This window comes from Carcharodon carcharias, chromosome 33, assembly GCF_017639515.1.
Source record: "Carcharodon carcharias isolate sCarCar2 chromosome 33, sCarCar2.pri, whole genome shotgun sequence".
NCBI lineage: Eukaryota > Metazoa > Chordata > Chondrichthyes > Lamniformes > Lamnidae > Carcharodon > Carcharodon carcharias.
This window is the reverse complement of record NC_054499.1, coordinates 3606-21586: the sequence shown is the minus strand read 5'-3', so window position 1 is coordinate 21586 and position 17981 is coordinate 3606. Positions and strand designations below refer to the sequence as shown.

The following is a 17981-nucleotide window of genomic DNA, read 5'->3' as shown; positions in this document are numbered from 1 at the left end:
GATGAATACTGAGTAAAGCTCTCTCTACACTGCCCCCATCAAACACTCCCAGGACAGGTACAGCACGGGGTTAGATGCAGATAAAGCTCCCTCAAAACGGTTCCCATCAAACACTCCCAGGACAGGTACAGCACGGGGTTAGATAGAGAGTAAAGCTCCCTCTACATTGTCCCCATCAAACACACCCTGGACAGGTACAGCATGGGTTTGGACACAGAGTAAAGCTCCCTCTAAACTGTTCCAATCAAACACTCGCAGGACAGGTACAGCACGGGGTTAGATACAGAGAACAGCTCCCTCTACACTGTCCGCATCAAACACTCCCAGGACAGGTACAGCACGGGGTTAGATACAGAGAACAGCTCCCTCTACACTCTGCCCATCAAACAATCCCATGAGAGTTACAGCACGGGGTTAGATACAGAGTAAAGCTCTCGCTACACTGTTCCCATCAAGCACTCACAGGACAGGAACAGCACGGGGTTAGATACAGAGTAAAGCTCCCTCTACACTGTCGTCATCAAACACTCCCAGGACAGGTACAGCAAAGTGTTAGATACAGAGTACAGCTCCCTCTACAGTGTCCCCATCAAACACTCCCAGGACAGGTACAGCATGGTGTTAGTTAGAGAGTAAAGCTCTTTCTACAATGTCCCCATCAAACACTCCCAGGACAGGTACAGCCCGGGATTAGATACAGATTAAAGCTCCCTCTACACTGTTCCCAGCAAATACTCCCAGGACAGGTACAGCACGGTGATGGATACAGAGTAAAGCTCTCTCTACACTGTTCCCAGCAAATACTCCCAGGACAGGTACAGCACGGTGATGGATACAGAGTAAAGCTCTCTCTACACTGCCCCCATCAAACACTCCCAGGACAAGTACAGCATGGGTTTGGACACAGAGTAAAGCTCCCTCTAAACTGTTCCTATCAAACACTCGCAGGACAGGTACAGCATGAGGTTAGATATAGCGTAAGGCTCTCTCGATACTGTCCCCATCAAAGACTCCCAGGACAGGTACAGCCCGGGATTTGATACGGATTAAAGCTCCCTCTACACTGTCTCCATCAAACACTCCCAGGACTGGTACAGCACGGGGTTAGATACAGAGAACAGCTCCCTCTACACTGTCCGCATCAAACACTCCCAGGACAGGTACAGCACGGGGTTAGATACAGAGAACAGCTCCCTCTACACTCTGCCCATCAAACAATCCCATGAGAGTTACAGCACGGGGTTAGATACAGAGTAAAGCTCTCGCTACACTGTTCCCATCAAGCACTCACAGGACAGGAACAGCACGGGGTTAGATACAGAGTAAAGCTCCCTCTACACTGTCGTCATCAAACACTCCCAGGACAGGTACAGCAAAGTGTTAGATACAGAGTACAGCTCCCTCTACAGTGTCCCCATCAAACACTCCCAGGACAGGTACAGCATGGTGTTAGTTAGAGAGTAAAGCTCTTTCTACAATGTCCCCATCAAACACTCCCAGGACAGGTACAGCCCGGGATTAGATACAGATTAAAGCTCCCTCTACACTGTTCCCAGCAAATACTCCCAGGACAGGTACAGCACGGTGATGGATACAGAGTAAAGCTCTCTCTACACTGTTCCCAGCAAATACTCCCAGGACAGGTACAGCACGGTGATGGATACAGAGTAAAGCTCTCTCTACACCGCCCCCATCAAACACTCCCAGGACAAGTACAGCATGGGTTTGGACACAGAGTAAAGCTCCCTCTAAACTGTTCCTATCAAACACTCGCAGGACAGGTACAGCATGAGGTTAGATATAGCGTAAGGCTCTCTCGATACTGTCCCCATCAAAGACTCCCAGGACAGGTACAGCCCGGGATTTGATACGGAGTAAAGCTCCCTCTACACTGTCTCCATCAAACACTCCCCGGACAGGTACAGCATGGTGTTAGATACAGAGGAATATTCCCTCTACACTGACATCAAACACTCCCAGGTCAGGTACAGCTCGGTGTTAGATACAGAGTAAAGCTGCGTGTGCACTGTCCCCATCAAACACTCCCAAGACAGATACAGCACAGTTTTAGATACAGAGTAAAGGTCCCTCTACACTGTCCCCATCAAAAAATCCAAGGACAGGTACAGCACAGGGTTAGATACAGAGTAAAGCTCCCTCTACTCTGTCCCCATCAAACAATCCCATGAGAGTTACAGCACGGGGTTAGATACAGAGTAAAGCTCTCGCTACACTGTTCCCATCAAGCACTCACAGGACAGGAACAGCACGGGGTTAGATACAGAGTAAAGCTCCCTCTACACTGTCGCCATCAAACATTCCCAGGACAGGTACAGCACGGGGTTAGATACAGAGTAAAGCTCCCTCTACACTGTCCTCATCAAACACTCCCAGGACAGGGACAGCAAAGTGTTAGATACAGAGTACAGCTCCCTCTACACTGTCCCCATCAAACACTCCCAGGACAGGTACAGCCCGGGATTAGATACAGAGTAAAGCTCTTTCTACAATGTCCCCATCAAACACACCCAGGACAGGTACAGCACGGGGTTAGATACAGAGTAAAGCTCCCTCTACACTGTTCCCAGCAAATACTCCCAGGACAGGTACAGCACGGTGATGGATACAGAGTAAAGCTCTCTCTACACTGCCCCCATCAAACACTCCCAGGACAGGTACAGCACGGGGTTAGATACAGAGTAAAGCTACCTCTACACTGTTCCCAGCAAATACTCCCAGGACAAGTACAGCACGGGGTTAGATACAGAGTAAAGCTCCCTCTAAACGGTTCCCATCAAACACTCCCAGGACAGGTACAGCACAGGGTTAGATACAGAGTACAGCTCCCACTACCATGTCCCCATCAAACACTCCCAGGACAGGTACAGCACGGGGTTAGATAGAGAGTAAAGCTCCCTCTACACTGTCCCCATCAAACACTCCCCGGACAGGTACAACACGGTGTTAGATACAGAGTAAAGCTCCCTCTACACTGTCCCCATCAAACACACCCTGGACAGGTACAGCATGGGTTTGGAAACAGAGTAAAGCTCCCTCTAAACTGTTCCTATCAAACACTCGCAGGACAGGTACAGCATGAGGTTAGATACAGAGTAAAGTTCCCTCTACACTGTCCCCATCAAACACTCCCAGGACAGGTACAGCACAGGGTTAGATACAGAGTAAAGCTCCCTCTACACTGTCCCCATCAAACACTCCCAGGACAGTTACAGCACGGGGTTAGATACAGAGGAATATTCCCTCTACACTGACATCAAACACTCCCAGGTCAGGTACAGCTCGGTGTTAGATACAGAGTAAAGCTGCATGTGCACTGTCCCCATCAAACACTCCCAAGACAGATACAGCACAGTTTTAGATACAGAGTAAAGGTCCCTCTACACTGTCCCCATCAAAAAATCCCAGGACAGGTACAGCACGGGGTTAGATACAGAGAACAGCTCCCTCTACTCTGTCCCCATCAAACAATCCCATGAGAGTTACAGCACGGGGTTAGATATAGAGTAAAGCTCTCGCTACACTGTTCCCATCAAGCACTCACAGGACAGGAACAGCACGGGGTTAGATAAAGAGTAAAGCTCCCTCTACACTGTCGCCATCAAACACTCCCAGGACAGGTACAGCATGGGGTGAGGTACAGATTAAAGCTCCTTCTACACTGTCCCCATCAAACACTCCCAGGACAGGTACAGCACGGGGTTAGATACAGAGTAAATCTCCCTCTACACTGTCCCCATCAAACACTCCCAGGACAGATACAGCACGGGGTTAGATACAGAGTAAATCTCCCTCTACACTGTCCCCATCAAACACTCCCAGGACAGGTACAGCATGGTGTTAGTTAGAGAGTAAAGCTCTTTCTACACTGTCCCCATCAAACACTCCCAGGACAGGTACAGCACGGGATTAGATACAGAGAACAGCTCCCTCTACACTCTGCCCATCAAACAATCCCATGAGAGTTACAGCACAGGGTTAGATAGAGAAAAGGTCCCTTTACACTGTTCCCAGCAAATACTCCCAGGATAGGTACAGCACGGTGATGAATACTGAGTAAAGCTCTCTCTACACTGTTCCCATCAAACACTCCCAGGACAGGTACAGCACGGGGTTAGATGCAGATAAAGCTCCCTCAAAACGGTTCCCATCAAACACTCCCAGGACAGGTACAGCACGGGGTTAGATAGAGAGTAAAGCTCCCTCTACATTGTCCCCATCAAACACACCCTGGACAGGTACAGCATGGGTTTGGACACAGAGTAAAGCTCCCTCTAAACTGTTCCAATCAAACACTCGCAGGACAGGTACAGCACGGGGTTAGATACAGAGAACAGCTCCCTCTACACTGTCCGCATCAAACACTCCCAGGACAGGTACAGCACGGGGTTAGATACAGAGAACAGCTCCCTCTACACTCTGCCCATCAAACAATCCCATGAGAGTTACAGCACGGGGTTAGATACAGAGTAAAGCTCTCGCTACACTGTTCCCATCAAGCACTCACAGGACAGGAACAGCACGGGGTTAGATACAGAGTAAAGCTCCCTCTACACTGTCGTCATCAAACACTCCCAGGACAGGTACAGCAAAGTGTTAGATACAGAGTACAGCTCCCTCTACAGTGTCCCCATCAAACACTCCCAGGACAGGTACAGCATGGTGTTAGTTAGAGAGTAAAGCTCTTTCTACAATGTCCCCATCAAACACTCCCAGGACAGGTACAGCCCGGGATTAGATACAGATTAAAGCTCCCTCTACACTGTTCCCAGCAAATACTCCCAGGACAGGTACAGCACGGTGATGGATACAGAGTAAAGCTCTCTCTACACTGTTCCCAGCAAATACTCCCAGGACAGGTACAGCACGGTGATGGATACAGAGTAAAGCTCTCTCTACACTGCCCCCATCAAACACTCCCAGGACAAGTACAGCATGGGTTTGGACACAGAGTAAAGCTCCCTCTAAACTGTTCCTATCAAACACTCGCAGGACAGGTACAGCATGAGGTTAGATATAGCGTAAGGCTCTCTCGATACTGTCCCCATCAAAGACTCCCAGGACAGGTACAGCCCGGGATTTGATACGGAGTAAAGCTCCCTCTACACTGTCTCCATCAAACACTCCCCGGACAGGTACAGCATGGTGTTAGATACAGAGGAATATTCCCTCTACACTGACATCAAACACTCCCAGGTCAGGTACAGCTCGGTGTTAGATACAGAGTAAAGCTGCGTGTGCACTGTCCCCATCAAACACTCCCAAGACAGATACAGCACAGTTTTAGATACAGAGTAAAGGTCCCTCTACACTGTCCCCATCAAAAAATCCAAGGACAGGTACAGCACAGGGTTAGATACAGAGTAAAGCTCCCTCTACTCTGTCCCCATCAAACAATCCCATGAGAGTTACAGCACGGGGTTAGATACAGAGTAAAGCTCTCGCTACACTGTTCCCATCAAGCACTCACAGGACAGGAACAGCACGGGGTTAGATACAGAGTAAAGCTCCCTCTACACTGTCGCCATCAAACAATCCCAGGACAGGTACAGCACGGGGTTAGATACAGAGTAAAGCTCCCTCTACACTGTCCTCATCAAACACTCCCAGGACAGGGACAGCAAAGTGTTAGATACAGAGTACAGCTCCCTCTACACTGTCCCCATCAAACACTCCCAGGACAGGTACAGCCCGGGATTAGATACAGAGTAAAGCTCTTTCTACAATGTCCCCATCAAACACACCCAGGACAGGTACAGCACGGGGTTAGATACAGAGTAAAGCTCCCTCTACACTGTTCCCAGCAAATACTCCCAGGACAGGTACAGCACGGTGATGGATACAGAGTAAAGCTCTCTCTACACTGCCCCCATCAAACACTCCCAGGACAGGTACAGCACGCGGTTAGATACAGAGTACAGCTCCCACTACCATGTCCCCATCAAACACTCCCAGGACAGGTACAGCACGGGGTTAGATAGAGAGTAAAGCTCCCTCTACACTGTCCCCATCAAACACACCCTGGACAGGTACAGCATGGGTTTGGAAACAGAGTAAAGCTCCCTCTAAACTGTTCCTATCAAACACTCGCAGGACAGGTACAGCATGAGGTTAGATACAGAGTAAAGCTCCCTCTACACTGTCCCCATCAAACACTCCCCGGACAGGTACAGCATGGGGTTAGATACAGAGGAATATTCCCTCTACACTGACATCAAACACTCCCATGTCAGGTACAGCTCGGTGTTAGATACAGAGTAAAGCTGCGTGTGCACTGTCCCCATCAAACACTCCCAAGACAGATACAGCACAGTTTTAGATACAGAGTAAAGGTCCCTCTACACTGTCCCCATCAAAAAATCCCAGGACAGGTACAGCACGGGGTTAGATACAGAGAACAGCTCCCTCTACTCTGTCCCCATCAAACAATCCCATGAGAGTTACAGCACGGGGTTAGATACAGAGTAAAGCTCTCGCTACACTGTTCCCATCAAGCACTCACAGGACAGGTACAGCATGGGGTGAGGTACAGATTAAAGCTCCCTCTACACTGTCCCCATCAAACACTCCCAGGACAGGTACAGCACAAGGTTAGATACAGAGTACAGCTCCCTCTACAGTGTCCTCATCAAACACTCTCAGGACAGGTACAGCAAAGTGTTAGATACAGAGTACAGCTCCCTCTACAGTGTCCCCATCAAACACTCCCAGGACAGGTACAGCACAGTGTTAGATACAGAGTAAAGCTCTCTCTACTCTGCCCCCATCAAACACTCCCAGGACAGGTACAGCATGGGGTTAGATACAGATAAAGCTCCCTCTAAACGGTTCCCATCAAACACTCCCAGGACAGGTACAGCACGGGGTTAGATACAGAGTAAAGCTCCCTCTACACTGTCCCCATCAAACACTCCCAGGACAAGTACAGCACGGGTTTAGATAGAGAGTAAAGCTCCCTCTACACTGTCCCCATCAAACACTCGCAGGACAGGTACAGCATGAGGTTAGATACAAAGTATAGTTCCCTCTACACTGTTCCCATCAAACACTCCCAGGACAGGTACAGCACGGGGTTAGATATAGCCTAAGGCTCTCTCGATACTGTCCCCATCAAACACTCCCAGGACAGGTACAGCACGGGGTTAGATATAGCGTAAGGCTCTCTCGATACTGTCCCCATCAAAGACTCCCAGGACAGGTACAGCCCGGGATTTGATACAGAGTAAAGCTCCCTCTACACTGTCTCCATCAAACACTCCCCGGACAGGTACAGCATGGTGTTAGATACAGAGGAATATTCCCTCTACACTGACATCAAACACTCCCAGGTCAGGTACAGCTCGGTGTTAGATACAGAGTAAAGCTGCATGTGCACTGTCCCCATCAAACACTCCCAAGACAGATACAGCACATTTTTAGATACAGAGTAAAGGTCCCTCTACACTGTCCCCATCAAAAAATCCCAGGACAGGTACAGCACGGGGTTAGATACAGAGAACAGCTCCCTCTACACTCTGCCCATCAAACAATCCCATGAGAGTTACAGCACAGGGTTAGATACAGAGTAAAGCTCTCGCTACGCTGTTCCCATCAAGCACTCACAGGACAGGAACAGCACGGGGTTAGATACAGAGTAAAGCTCCCTCTACACTGTCCCCATCAAACACTCCCAGGACATGTACAGGACGGGGTTTGATACAGAGTAAAGCTCCCTCTACACCGTCCCCCTCAAACACTCCCAGGACATGTACAGGACGGGGTTTGATACAGAGTAAAGCTCCCTCTACACTGTCCCCATCAAACACTCCCAGGACAGGTACAGCACGGGGTTAGATACAGAGTAAAGCTCCCTCTACACTGTCCCAATCAAACACTCCCAGGACAGGTACAGCACGGTGTTAGATACAGAGTAAAGCTCCCTCTACACCGTCCCCATCAAACACTCCCAGGACAGGTACAGCACGGTGTTAGGTACAGAGTACAGCTCCATCTACACTGTCCCCATCAATCCCCCCCAGGACAGGTACAGCACGGTGTTAGATACAGAGTAAAGCTCCCTCTACACTGTCCCCATCAAACACTCCCAGGAGAGGTACAGCACGGGGTTAGATACAGAGTAAATCTCCCTCTACACTGTCTCCATCAAACACTCCCAGGAGAGGTACAGCACGGGGTTAGATACAGAGTAAAGCTCCCTCCACACTGTCCCCATCAAACACCCTAATGGTGTTTCCACAAACTGCACCGATATCCCCAAATGTGTAAAATCACATGGAAGCCTTGTGGAAAAACCATAGCCTGACTGAGACTGGTAAACTCATGTGCATGATTACCGGTATTCTGCAGTATTGGCACAGGTTGGTATTGTGGGACTCCGTCTAGTTGGAACTGGGTTAACAATGGGTTGAAATTTCACAAAGAACCACTACAGTTAGCACTGAGGAAAGTTTATATTTGTCCATCAGTGTTTTAGCTGATTACACTGTCCAATGCCTCTGTCTTTCTTCCCATCTCTCTCAATATTTTGCCCATTACCTTTTTGAACGATGCAGTGTCATCTTTGGTTAGTTCCACCAGTTTTTTCTCGTAACATTCCTTCTCCTCTCCAGTGAAGAGTCCCAGTTTACACACCTCCTGCCAGACCAACTCCTTCTTGCAGCTCTGACATGGAAAAGACCAGATTCCCTGAGGAGACAGAATCTGTGTGACTACCAAGATGAAGATTACGATGAAGAATACAGAGAGGGTTGAAAAGAGAGAGATGGGAGAAGAGGGGCGCGGGAGGGACAATTTGAACTGTCAGGTGGTAACCTGTTGGATAATTGTTGCCAATTCACAGTGGGGCAGACATTGCGGTGGGGTGGAGGGAGGTGATGTGGGAGTGGAGTAGCGCACAATGATTGCAATCTCATATCCTGTTCACACCCAAACAAGGAGCAACAAGACCCAAACTCAGCCTGACCTTTGGTCATTGAGTTGAGGCAACAGCAGGTGCTCAGGGAGAAATTCAGTTAGCACAAGTCAACACCGTGAAGAGAGATGGTGGGAAATCAGGTATGTGTAAACGCCACATTGAGGAGATAATGAGTGAAGAAACTCACTGTGTCTATTCGAGCCTTGGCCCAGGCTTTTAGGCTCAGGGGCTCTGTGATGTGTCCACATGAAGCCTTGGCTCGGAGGCTACTGGAGCGGCTGGTGTCTGAAGACAGATTAGGGAAATTCATTGTTTATTCATTCTTTCTTTCTTTTAAGTTCTCCACCTCCCAGTTGCACCCTTTCCATGTCTACCCCAGTGCCAAGCAGCTGCTGGGAGCTACAGAAAAGGGATGACAGTGGTTACCAACCTAAGCAAAGTTACAAATTTCCCACGTGAATTCTGCTGCTGCCACTGAATGGAGCTGTTTGTGCCATAGCCCCAGAGCACCACCTCAGTTATAAAGTCATCTTCTCCCGTCCTTCCCTTTCTTTTGTTCCCTCAATACCTGTGGTCTGTATTCACCTTTTAATTCTGCACTCTCAGCTAGAATGTCACTTTGGCTGCTGTGTGATTCTACAAAGAATGGGCACCACAGCTGGTCCCATGCCTGTTATCACTGAACATTTACATAGCAGGCTCTGCCAGTCTGTGTCCCTGGGCAGTGACTAGGGACCTGGGCCCACACTGTGGGATGTGGGCTCCTTATTGTCTAAACTAAAGTAAGCGCTTTCCCCAAGTAACTGAATAGAACCCTGACTATATTCACACACTGTCTCTAGAGGTATGGGTTCAGAGTATGAAATGGACCGGGACACGTGCAGCCTCCTCAGGGACAGGCTGTGGCGTAATGGTAATGGCATTGGACAATTAATCCAGAGGCCCAGGCTTATGTTCTGGGGGACAAGGGTTCCCCAGCTGGTGGAATTAAAATTCAATTAGTAATCAGGAATTGAAAAGCTAGTCTCAATATTGGTGACCATGAAACCATTGTCGATTGTTGCAAAAACTCATGTGGTTCATTAATGTCCTTTAGGGAAGGAAATCTGCTGTCCTTACCGGTCTGGCCCTACATGTGACTCCAGATCCACAGCAAAGTGCACAGGACTCTTAACTGCCCTCTGAAATAGTGTGGCGAGCCACTCAGTTCAAGGGCAATTAGGGATGGGCAACAAATGCTGGCCCTGCCAGTGATGCCCAGATGCCATGAAAGAATAGATGAAAAATAAAATCGGGTATTGCAAGCAGCATGCATGGAAGGGGTGGGGATGCTGTACAGAGAAAATTGGAGAAGAGACAAGCATATGGAGTATGGGGAAAGCAGGTTGGATTAAAGAGGAAACAGTTCTTCAGTGGGTGAGAGTGGGGAGTGATATCTTCAGTGGGTGAGAGTGGGGAGTGATATCTTCAGTGGGTGAGAGTGGGGAGTGATATCTTCAGTGGGTGAGAGTGGGGAGTGATAACTTCAGTGGGTGAGAGTGGGGAGTGATATCTTAGTGGATGAGAGTGGGGAGTGATAGCTCAGTGGATGAGAGTGGGGAGTGATAGCTCAGTGGATGAGAGTGGGGTGTGATATCTTCAGTGGGTGAGAGTGGGGAGTGATATCTTCAGTGGGTGAGAGTGGGGAGTGATATCTCAGTGGGTGAGAGTGGGGAGTGATATCTCAGTGGGTGAGAGTGGGGAGTGATATCTCAGTGGGTGAGAGTGGGGAGTGATATCTCAGTGGGTGAGAGTGGGGAGTGATATCTCAGTGGGTGAGAGTGGGGAGTGATATCTCAGTGGGTGAGAGTGGGGAGTGATATCTCAGTGGGTGAGAGTGGGGAGTGATATCTCAGTGGGTGAGAGTGGGGAGTGATATCTCAGTGGGTGAGAGTGGGGAGTGATATCTCAGTGGGTGAGAGTGGGGAGTGATATCTCAGTGGGTGAGAGTGGGGAGTGATATCTCAGTGGGTGAGAGTGGGGAGTGATATCTCAGTGGGTGAGAGTGGGGAGTGATATCTCAGTGGGTGAGAGTGGGGAGTGATATCTCAGTGGGTGAGAGTGGGGAGTGATATCTCAGTGGGTGAGAGTGGGGAGTGATATCTCAGTGGGTGAGAGTGGGGAGTGATATCTCAGTGGGTGAGAGTGGGGAGTGATATCTCAGTGGGTGAGAGTGGGGAGTGATATCTCAGTGGGTGAGAGTGGGGAGTGATATCTCAGTGGTTCTGTTCTAGGACCTTTACTAGTCACCATCGACATCGATGATTTGGGTGAGGTGTCCAAATCTTCAGATGAATAGAAAACAATTCAAAAGGGCCAATGGAACTTGCAAGGGGACACTGATCAGAAAAATACTTTTATTTCTTTAGTATTCAGAACCTCAGGACCGCTCAAAGCTCTTTACAGCTAATGAAGTGCTTCTGAAATGCAGTCAATGTTACAATGGGAAACGCAGCAGCCAAGTTACACAGAACAAACTCCCACAAATAACAAGGTGTTAAGGACCAGAGCATTGGTATTTAAGAAATGTTGGTTAAAGGATTAATATTGGCCAGGACATTGTGGAGAAACATCTGCACAACTTTGAAATAAGGTAATGGGATCTTTTACAGCCATTCGAGAGGGCAGACAAGGCCTCAGTTAAATTTAGCATTCGAAAAATGGGACCCCCCCAACAGTGCGGCGCACCCTCTGCCCAGACCCCCCTGACAGTGTGGTGCTCCCTCTGCCCAGACCCCCCTGACAGTGCGGCGCTCCCTCTGCCCAGACCCCCCTGACAGTGCGGCGCTCCCTCTGCCCAGACCCCCCTGACAGTGCGGCGCTCCCTCTGCACAGACCCCCCTGACAGTGCGGCGCTCCCTCTGCCCAGACCCCCCTGACAGTGCGGCGCTCCCTCTGCCCAGACCCCCCTGACAGTGCGGCGCTCCCTCTGCCCAGACCCCCCTGAGAGTGTGGCAATCCCTCTGCCCCGACTCCCCGACAGTGCGGCTCTCCCTCTGCCCAGACCCCCCTACAGTGTGGCAATCCCTCTGCCCAGACCCCCCGACAGTGCGGCTCTCCCTCTGCCCCGACAGTGCGGCTCTCCCTCTGCCCAGACCCCCCCGACAGTGCGGTTCTCCCTCTGCCCCGACAGTGCGGCTCTCCCTCTGCCCAGACCCCCCCGACAGTGCGGCGCTCCCTCTGCCCCGACAGTGCGGCGCTCCCTCTGCCCCGACAGTGCGGCGCTCCCTCTGCCCCGACAGTGCGGCGCTCCCTCTGCCCCGACAGTGCGGCGCTCCCTCTGCCCCGACAGTGCGGCGCTCCCTCTGCCCCGACAGTGCGGCGCTCCCTCTGCCCCGACAGTGCGGCGCTCCCTCTGCCCCGACAGTGCGGCGCTCCCTCTGCCCCGACAGTGCGGCGCTCCCTCTGCCCAGACCCCCCGACAGTGCGACGTTCCCTCTGTCAGGCCCCCCGACAGTGCGGTGCTCCCTCTGCCCAGACTCCGCGACAGTGCGGCTCTCCCTCTGCCCAGTCCCCCGACAGTGCGACGCTCCCTCTGCCCCGACAGTGCGACGCTCCCTCTGCCCCGACAGTGCGACGCTCCCTCTGCCCCGACAGTGCGACGCTCCCTCTGCCCCGACAGTGCGGCTCTCCCTCTGCCCCGACAGTGCGGCTCTCCCTCTGCCCCGACAGTGCGGCTCTCCCTCTGCCCCGACAGTGCGGCTCTCCCTCTGCCCCGACAGTGCGGCTCTCCCTCTGCCCCGACAGTGCGGCTCTCCCTCTGCCCCGACAGTGCGGCTCTCCCTCTGCCCCGACAGTGCGGCTCTCCCTCTGCCCCGACAGTGCGGCTCTCCCTCTGCCCCGACAGTGCGGCTCTCCCTCTGCCCCGACAGTGCGGCTCTCCCTCTGCCCCGACAGTGCGGCTCTCCCTCTGCCCCGACAGTGCGGCTCTCCCTCTGCCCCGACAGTGCGGCTCTCCCTCTGCCCCGACAGTGCGGCTCTCCCTCTGCCCCGACAGTGCGGCTCTCCCTCTGCCCCGACAGTGCGGCTCTCCCTCTGCCCCGACAGTGCGGCTCTCCCTCTGCCCCGACAGTGCGGCTCTCCCTCTGCCCCGACAGTGCGGCTCTCCCTCTGCCCCGACAGTGCGGCTCTCCCTCTGCCCCGACAGTGCGGCTCTCCCTCTGCCCCGACAGTGCGGCTCTCCCTCTGCCCCGACAGTGCGGCTCTCCCTCTGCCCCGACAGTGCGGCTCTCCCTCTGCCCCGACAGTGCGGCTCTCCCTCTGCCCCGACAGTGCGGCTCTCCCTCTGCCCCGACAGTGCGGCTCTCCCTCTGCCCCGACAGTGCGGCTCTCCCTCTGCCCCGACAGTGCGGCTCTCCCTCTGCCCCGACAGTGCGGCTCTCCCTCTGCCCCGACAGTGCGGCTCTCCCTCTGCCCCGACAGTGCGGCTCTCCCTCTGCCCCGACAGTGCGGCTCTCCCTCTGCCCCGACAGTGCGGCTCTCCCTCTGCCCCGACAGTGCGGCTCTCCCTCTGCCCCGACAGTGCGGCTCTCCCTCTGCCCCGACAGTGCGGCTCTCCCTCTGCCCCGACAGTGCGGCTCTCCCTCTGCCCAGACCCCCCGACAGTGCGGCGCTCCCTCTGCCCGGACCCCCCGACGGTGCGGCGCTCCCCCTGCCCCGACAGTGCGGCGCTACCCCCGCCCCGACCGTGCGGCGCTCCCTCTGCCCTGCTCTGGCATGTCAGCCTGGGCTTTCTGCTTGAATGTTTTGTAGTGCTGAACCCAGAGCCTCCTGACCCAGTGACTAACCACTGAGCCTGACCCAGTGCCTATCCTGACCCAGTGCCTATCCTGACCCAGTGACTATCCACTGAGCCTGACCCAGTGCCTATCCTGACCCAGTGCCTGTCCTGACCCAGTGACTATCCACTGAGCCTGACCCAGTGCCTATCCTGACCCAGTGCCTATCCTGACCCAGTGCCTATCCTGACCCAGTGCCTATCCACTGAGCCTGACCCAGTGCCTATCCTGACCCAGTGACTATCCTGACCCAGTGACTATCCTGACCCAGTGACTATCCTGACCCAGTGACCATCCACTGAGCCTGACCCAGTGCCTATCCTGACCCAGTGACTATCCTGACCCAGTGACTATCCTGACCCAGTGACTATCCTGATCCAGTGACTATCCTGATCCAGTGACTATCCTGACCCAGTGACTATCCTGACCCAGTGACTATCCTGACCCAGTGACTATCCACTGAGCCTGACCCAGTCCTATCCTGATCCAGTGCCTATCCTGATCCAGTGCCTATCCTGACCCAGTGACCATCCACTGAGCCTGACCCAGTGACTATCCACTGAGCCTGACCCAGTGACTATCCTGATCCAGTGACTATCCTGATCCAGTGACTATCCTGACCCAGTGACTATCCTGACCCAGTGACTATCCACTGAGCCTGACCCAGTGACTATCCTGATCCAGTGCCTATCCTGATCCAGTGCCTATCCTGATCCAGTGCCTATCCTGATCCAGTGCCTATCCTGACCCAGTGCCTATCCTGATCCAGTGACTATCCTGATCCAGTGACTATCCTGACCCAGTGACTATCCTGATCCAGTGACTATCCTGACCCAGTGCCTATCCTGACCCAGTGCCTATCCACTGAGCCTGATCCAGTGACAATCCTGACCCAGTGCCTATCCTGACCCAGTGACTTTCCACTGAGCCTGACCCAGTGACTATCCTGACCCAGTGACTATCCTGACCCAGTGACTATCCTGATCCAGTGACTATCCTGACCCAGTGACTTTCCACTGAGCCTGACCCAGTGACTATCCTGACCCAGTGACTATCCTGACCCAGTGACTTTCCACTGAGCCTGACCTAGTGCCTATTCTGACCCAGTGACTATCCTGACCCAGTGACTATCCACTGAGCCTGACCCAGTGACTATCCACTGAGCCTGACCCAGTGACTATCCTGACCCAGTGACCATCCACTGAGCCTGACCCAGTGACTATCCTGACCCAGTGACTATCCACTGAGCCTATCCTGACCCAGTGCCTATCCTGACCCAGTGCCTATCCTGACCCAGTGCCTATCCTGACCCAGTGACTATCCACTGAGCCTGACCCAGTGACTATCCTGACCCAGTGACCATCCACTGAGCCTGACCCAGTGACTATCCTGACCCAGTGCCTATCCACTGAGCCTGACCCAGTGACTATCCTGACCCAGTGACTATCCTGACCCAGTGACTATCCTGATCCAGTGACTATCCTGGCCCAGTGACTATCCTGACCCAGTGCCTATCCTGACCCAGTGCCTATCCTGACCCAGTGCCTATCCTGATCCAGTGACTATCCTGATCCAGTGACTATCCTGATCCTGATCCAGTGACTATCCTGATCCAGTGACTATCCTGACCCAGTGACTATCCTGACCCAGTGACTATCCTGACCCAGTGACTATCCTGATCCAGTGCCTATTCACTGAGCCACAGCTGATTCCAAGATGCTGGAATGACAAAAATGTAGCAGATGGAATTCAATCGCAGTAAGTGGGAGGTGGCACAGTTTTGGAAAAATATTAAAAAACAATGATTACATCTGGAATGGTGGAAGGTTGAATGCTGGGGACGGAGCTGAGATGTTTAGCTGGTTCAGGTTCAGATTAAAAGCAGCTGCTCAAATCGAAGAAGCTCCTGGAATCCTGATTTTAAGAGCAAGACTTGGGAAACTAAGTGTTTTCAGTGTAAAAGAGATCAGGATGGGATTCGGAACGATGAAGGATTGGACAGAGCAGCTAGAAAGTGTCCAGTTAGTTCGTGTTGTACAATAAGGGAACACATAGGTAAGATTAAAAGAAAGATTTGGGACAGAGAGCAGGAATAATAGTTTACACAGCGGCTTCAGAGGCTGTGAAACTGATACTGATGATTGAAGATTTGAACAGGAGAAGGCCATTCAGCCCATGAAGCAAAGTATTTAACCACTGGTTAGACAGACGGGTGAAGGAAGGGAGAGAACAGGATCAGGGTGGATACATCTCGGACAGCATTTATTGCCCATCCCTAATTGCCCCTATTCAGAGTTCAGTCATTGCTGTAGGCCAGATTAGGTACGCCCTGAACCAGATGGGTTTTCACCACAATCGGCAATGGAGACTTTTAATTCCAGATTTTTTACTTAATTGAAATTTCATCGTTACCATGGTGGGGTTGGATTGCAAAAGTCTCAGGAATGCCAATCCAGTGACAGTACCACTACACCGCGGCCGCCCCTCTAATTTTAATATCATATGGTAAATATAAACACCCTTAAAATGAATGGTGGATACAGGCAGAAAGGTTAACCCAAAATTTCAGCGAAACAAACAGGAGGGTTTTAAATAGAAAGTAAATCCTGATAAAGGATCTTCACCCAAACGTTAACCTGCGTTACCCTCTAACATTCATCTTATCCTTTCCGCAAACATTATCAAGTTTTGTCCCCAGACATCAATTTGTTTGTCTCTCTTTCAGGCCTTGACGGATTTGTTGCTTGTTTACATCGTTTTCTTTCCTTAATTAAATTGAGAAGTTTGATCAGAAGCAGCCACGCATCGCCTGTTTAGAAAATGAAGCAGACAGAGACAGAGTGAGAGAGAGGGGGGCAGCGAGTCTCCATTCAGTCCCTGACCACCCCCCCCACCCCCCCCCCCCCCCCCCAATACCGGTTTTACCTGCAAGCTGACAGACCACTGGGGTGTTCATCGCCCGAGTCGCAGCCTCCCCAAGTTGGAGACGAAATCAAGGAGGATGACTGTGACTGTGATTATGATTGTGATCTCTCTCTCTCTCTCTCTCTCTCTGGTAAACAGGCTGTGTTTCACTTTTACTTCCTGCCAGGACTTTCTGTCTGAAGTTGGCTGATTGGCTGGGCCCTGACCCAACAGGCAATGCCCCAATTCCCGAACATGTTGCACGTAAAACGAGAATGACTCAGGCGCAATCCAGGGGAAGGCACGAAACCAGGGCCATGAGTAGGACAGGGAAAACGATGCTGGGATTACACAGGAAGGGGAAAGCACTTCCTCAGAGGCCCTGCTGAGAATCACACAGCGCAGAAGAGGCCCTTCGGCCCATCGAGTCTGCACCGACACATGAGAAACACCTGACCTACCTCCCTAACCCCATTTACCAGCACTTGGCCCATAGCCTTGAATGTTATGAGGTGCCAAATGCTCATCCAGCTACTTTTTAAAGGATGTGAGGCAACCCGCCTCCAGCACCCTCCCAGGCAGCGCATTTCAGACCGTCACCACCCTCTGGGTAAAAAAGGTTTTCCTCACATCCCCCTAAACCTCCTGCCCCTCACCTTGAACTTATGTCCCCTCGTGACTGACCCTTCAACTAAGGGGAACAGCTGCTCCCTATCCACCCTGTCCATGCCCCTCATAATCTTGTACACCTCGATCAGGTCACCCCTCAGTCTTCTCTGCTCCAACAAAAATAACCCAAGTCTCTCCAACCTCTCTTCATAACTTAAATGTTTCATCCCAGGCAACAAGTGTGTAAGGAAGTGAAGCTGAAACCATAGTGAGGATTTTTCAGAGGTGGTGCACAGAGAGCAGAGATGAGTGACTGGTGTGGCTGTTCACGCTGATTCAGAGGGAGCTGGGAAGATGCAGGAAGCAGTAGTTGGAGGTCAGGATATGCTCCCAGAACGGTGGACCGAGGTCAGCTGAGGTGACTGGGACACAAATTTGGGTTTTGCAGGATGGAAGTTTGGGGGCTTTAGAAACTTAAACAACAACATTTGGAAGTATTGTGAACTGTGAGGCATATAACTTCAAAAGGGCATAGAGAGCTGGTAGAATGGGGCAGATGAAGACTGATATAGAGAAGCACAAAGTGATGTATTTTGGTGGAAAGAACCTGGAGAGACAATATAAATTAAAGGGTCCAGTTCCAAAGAGGGTGCAGAAGCAGAGGGACTGTCAGGCATTGAAGGTAGCAGGACAGGTTGAGAGCACAGTCAATAAAAGCA

The 17981-nt window shown here is 51.9% G+C and overlaps 1 protein-coding gene across 2 annotated transcripts in view; it reads right to left on the bottom strand.

Annotated features, from left to right (window-relative positions):
• LOC121272190 (uncharacterized protein DDB_G0292642-like) overlaps nt 1-16992 on the bottom strand; it is a 33773-nt gene extending 16781 nt beyond the window's left edge. The window contains exons 1-3 of one of the 2 annotated variants that reach the window (XM_041178707.1): nt 16675-16992; nt 9120-9331; nt 8554-8703 (exon numbers count right to left, since the gene is read on the bottom strand). In XM_041178707.1, the coding sequence (XP_041034641.1) occupies nt 8554-8703; nt 9120-9242 (273 nt within the window). In that variant the 5' untranslated portion in view covers nt 9243-9331; nt 16675-16992. The remainder of the gene's footprint in view (nt 1-8553; nt 8704-9119; nt 9332-16674) is intronic. The other variant, XM_041178706.1, reaches the window with a different exon arrangement.
• Between the last annotated feature and the right edge of the window lie 989 nt (nt 16993-17981).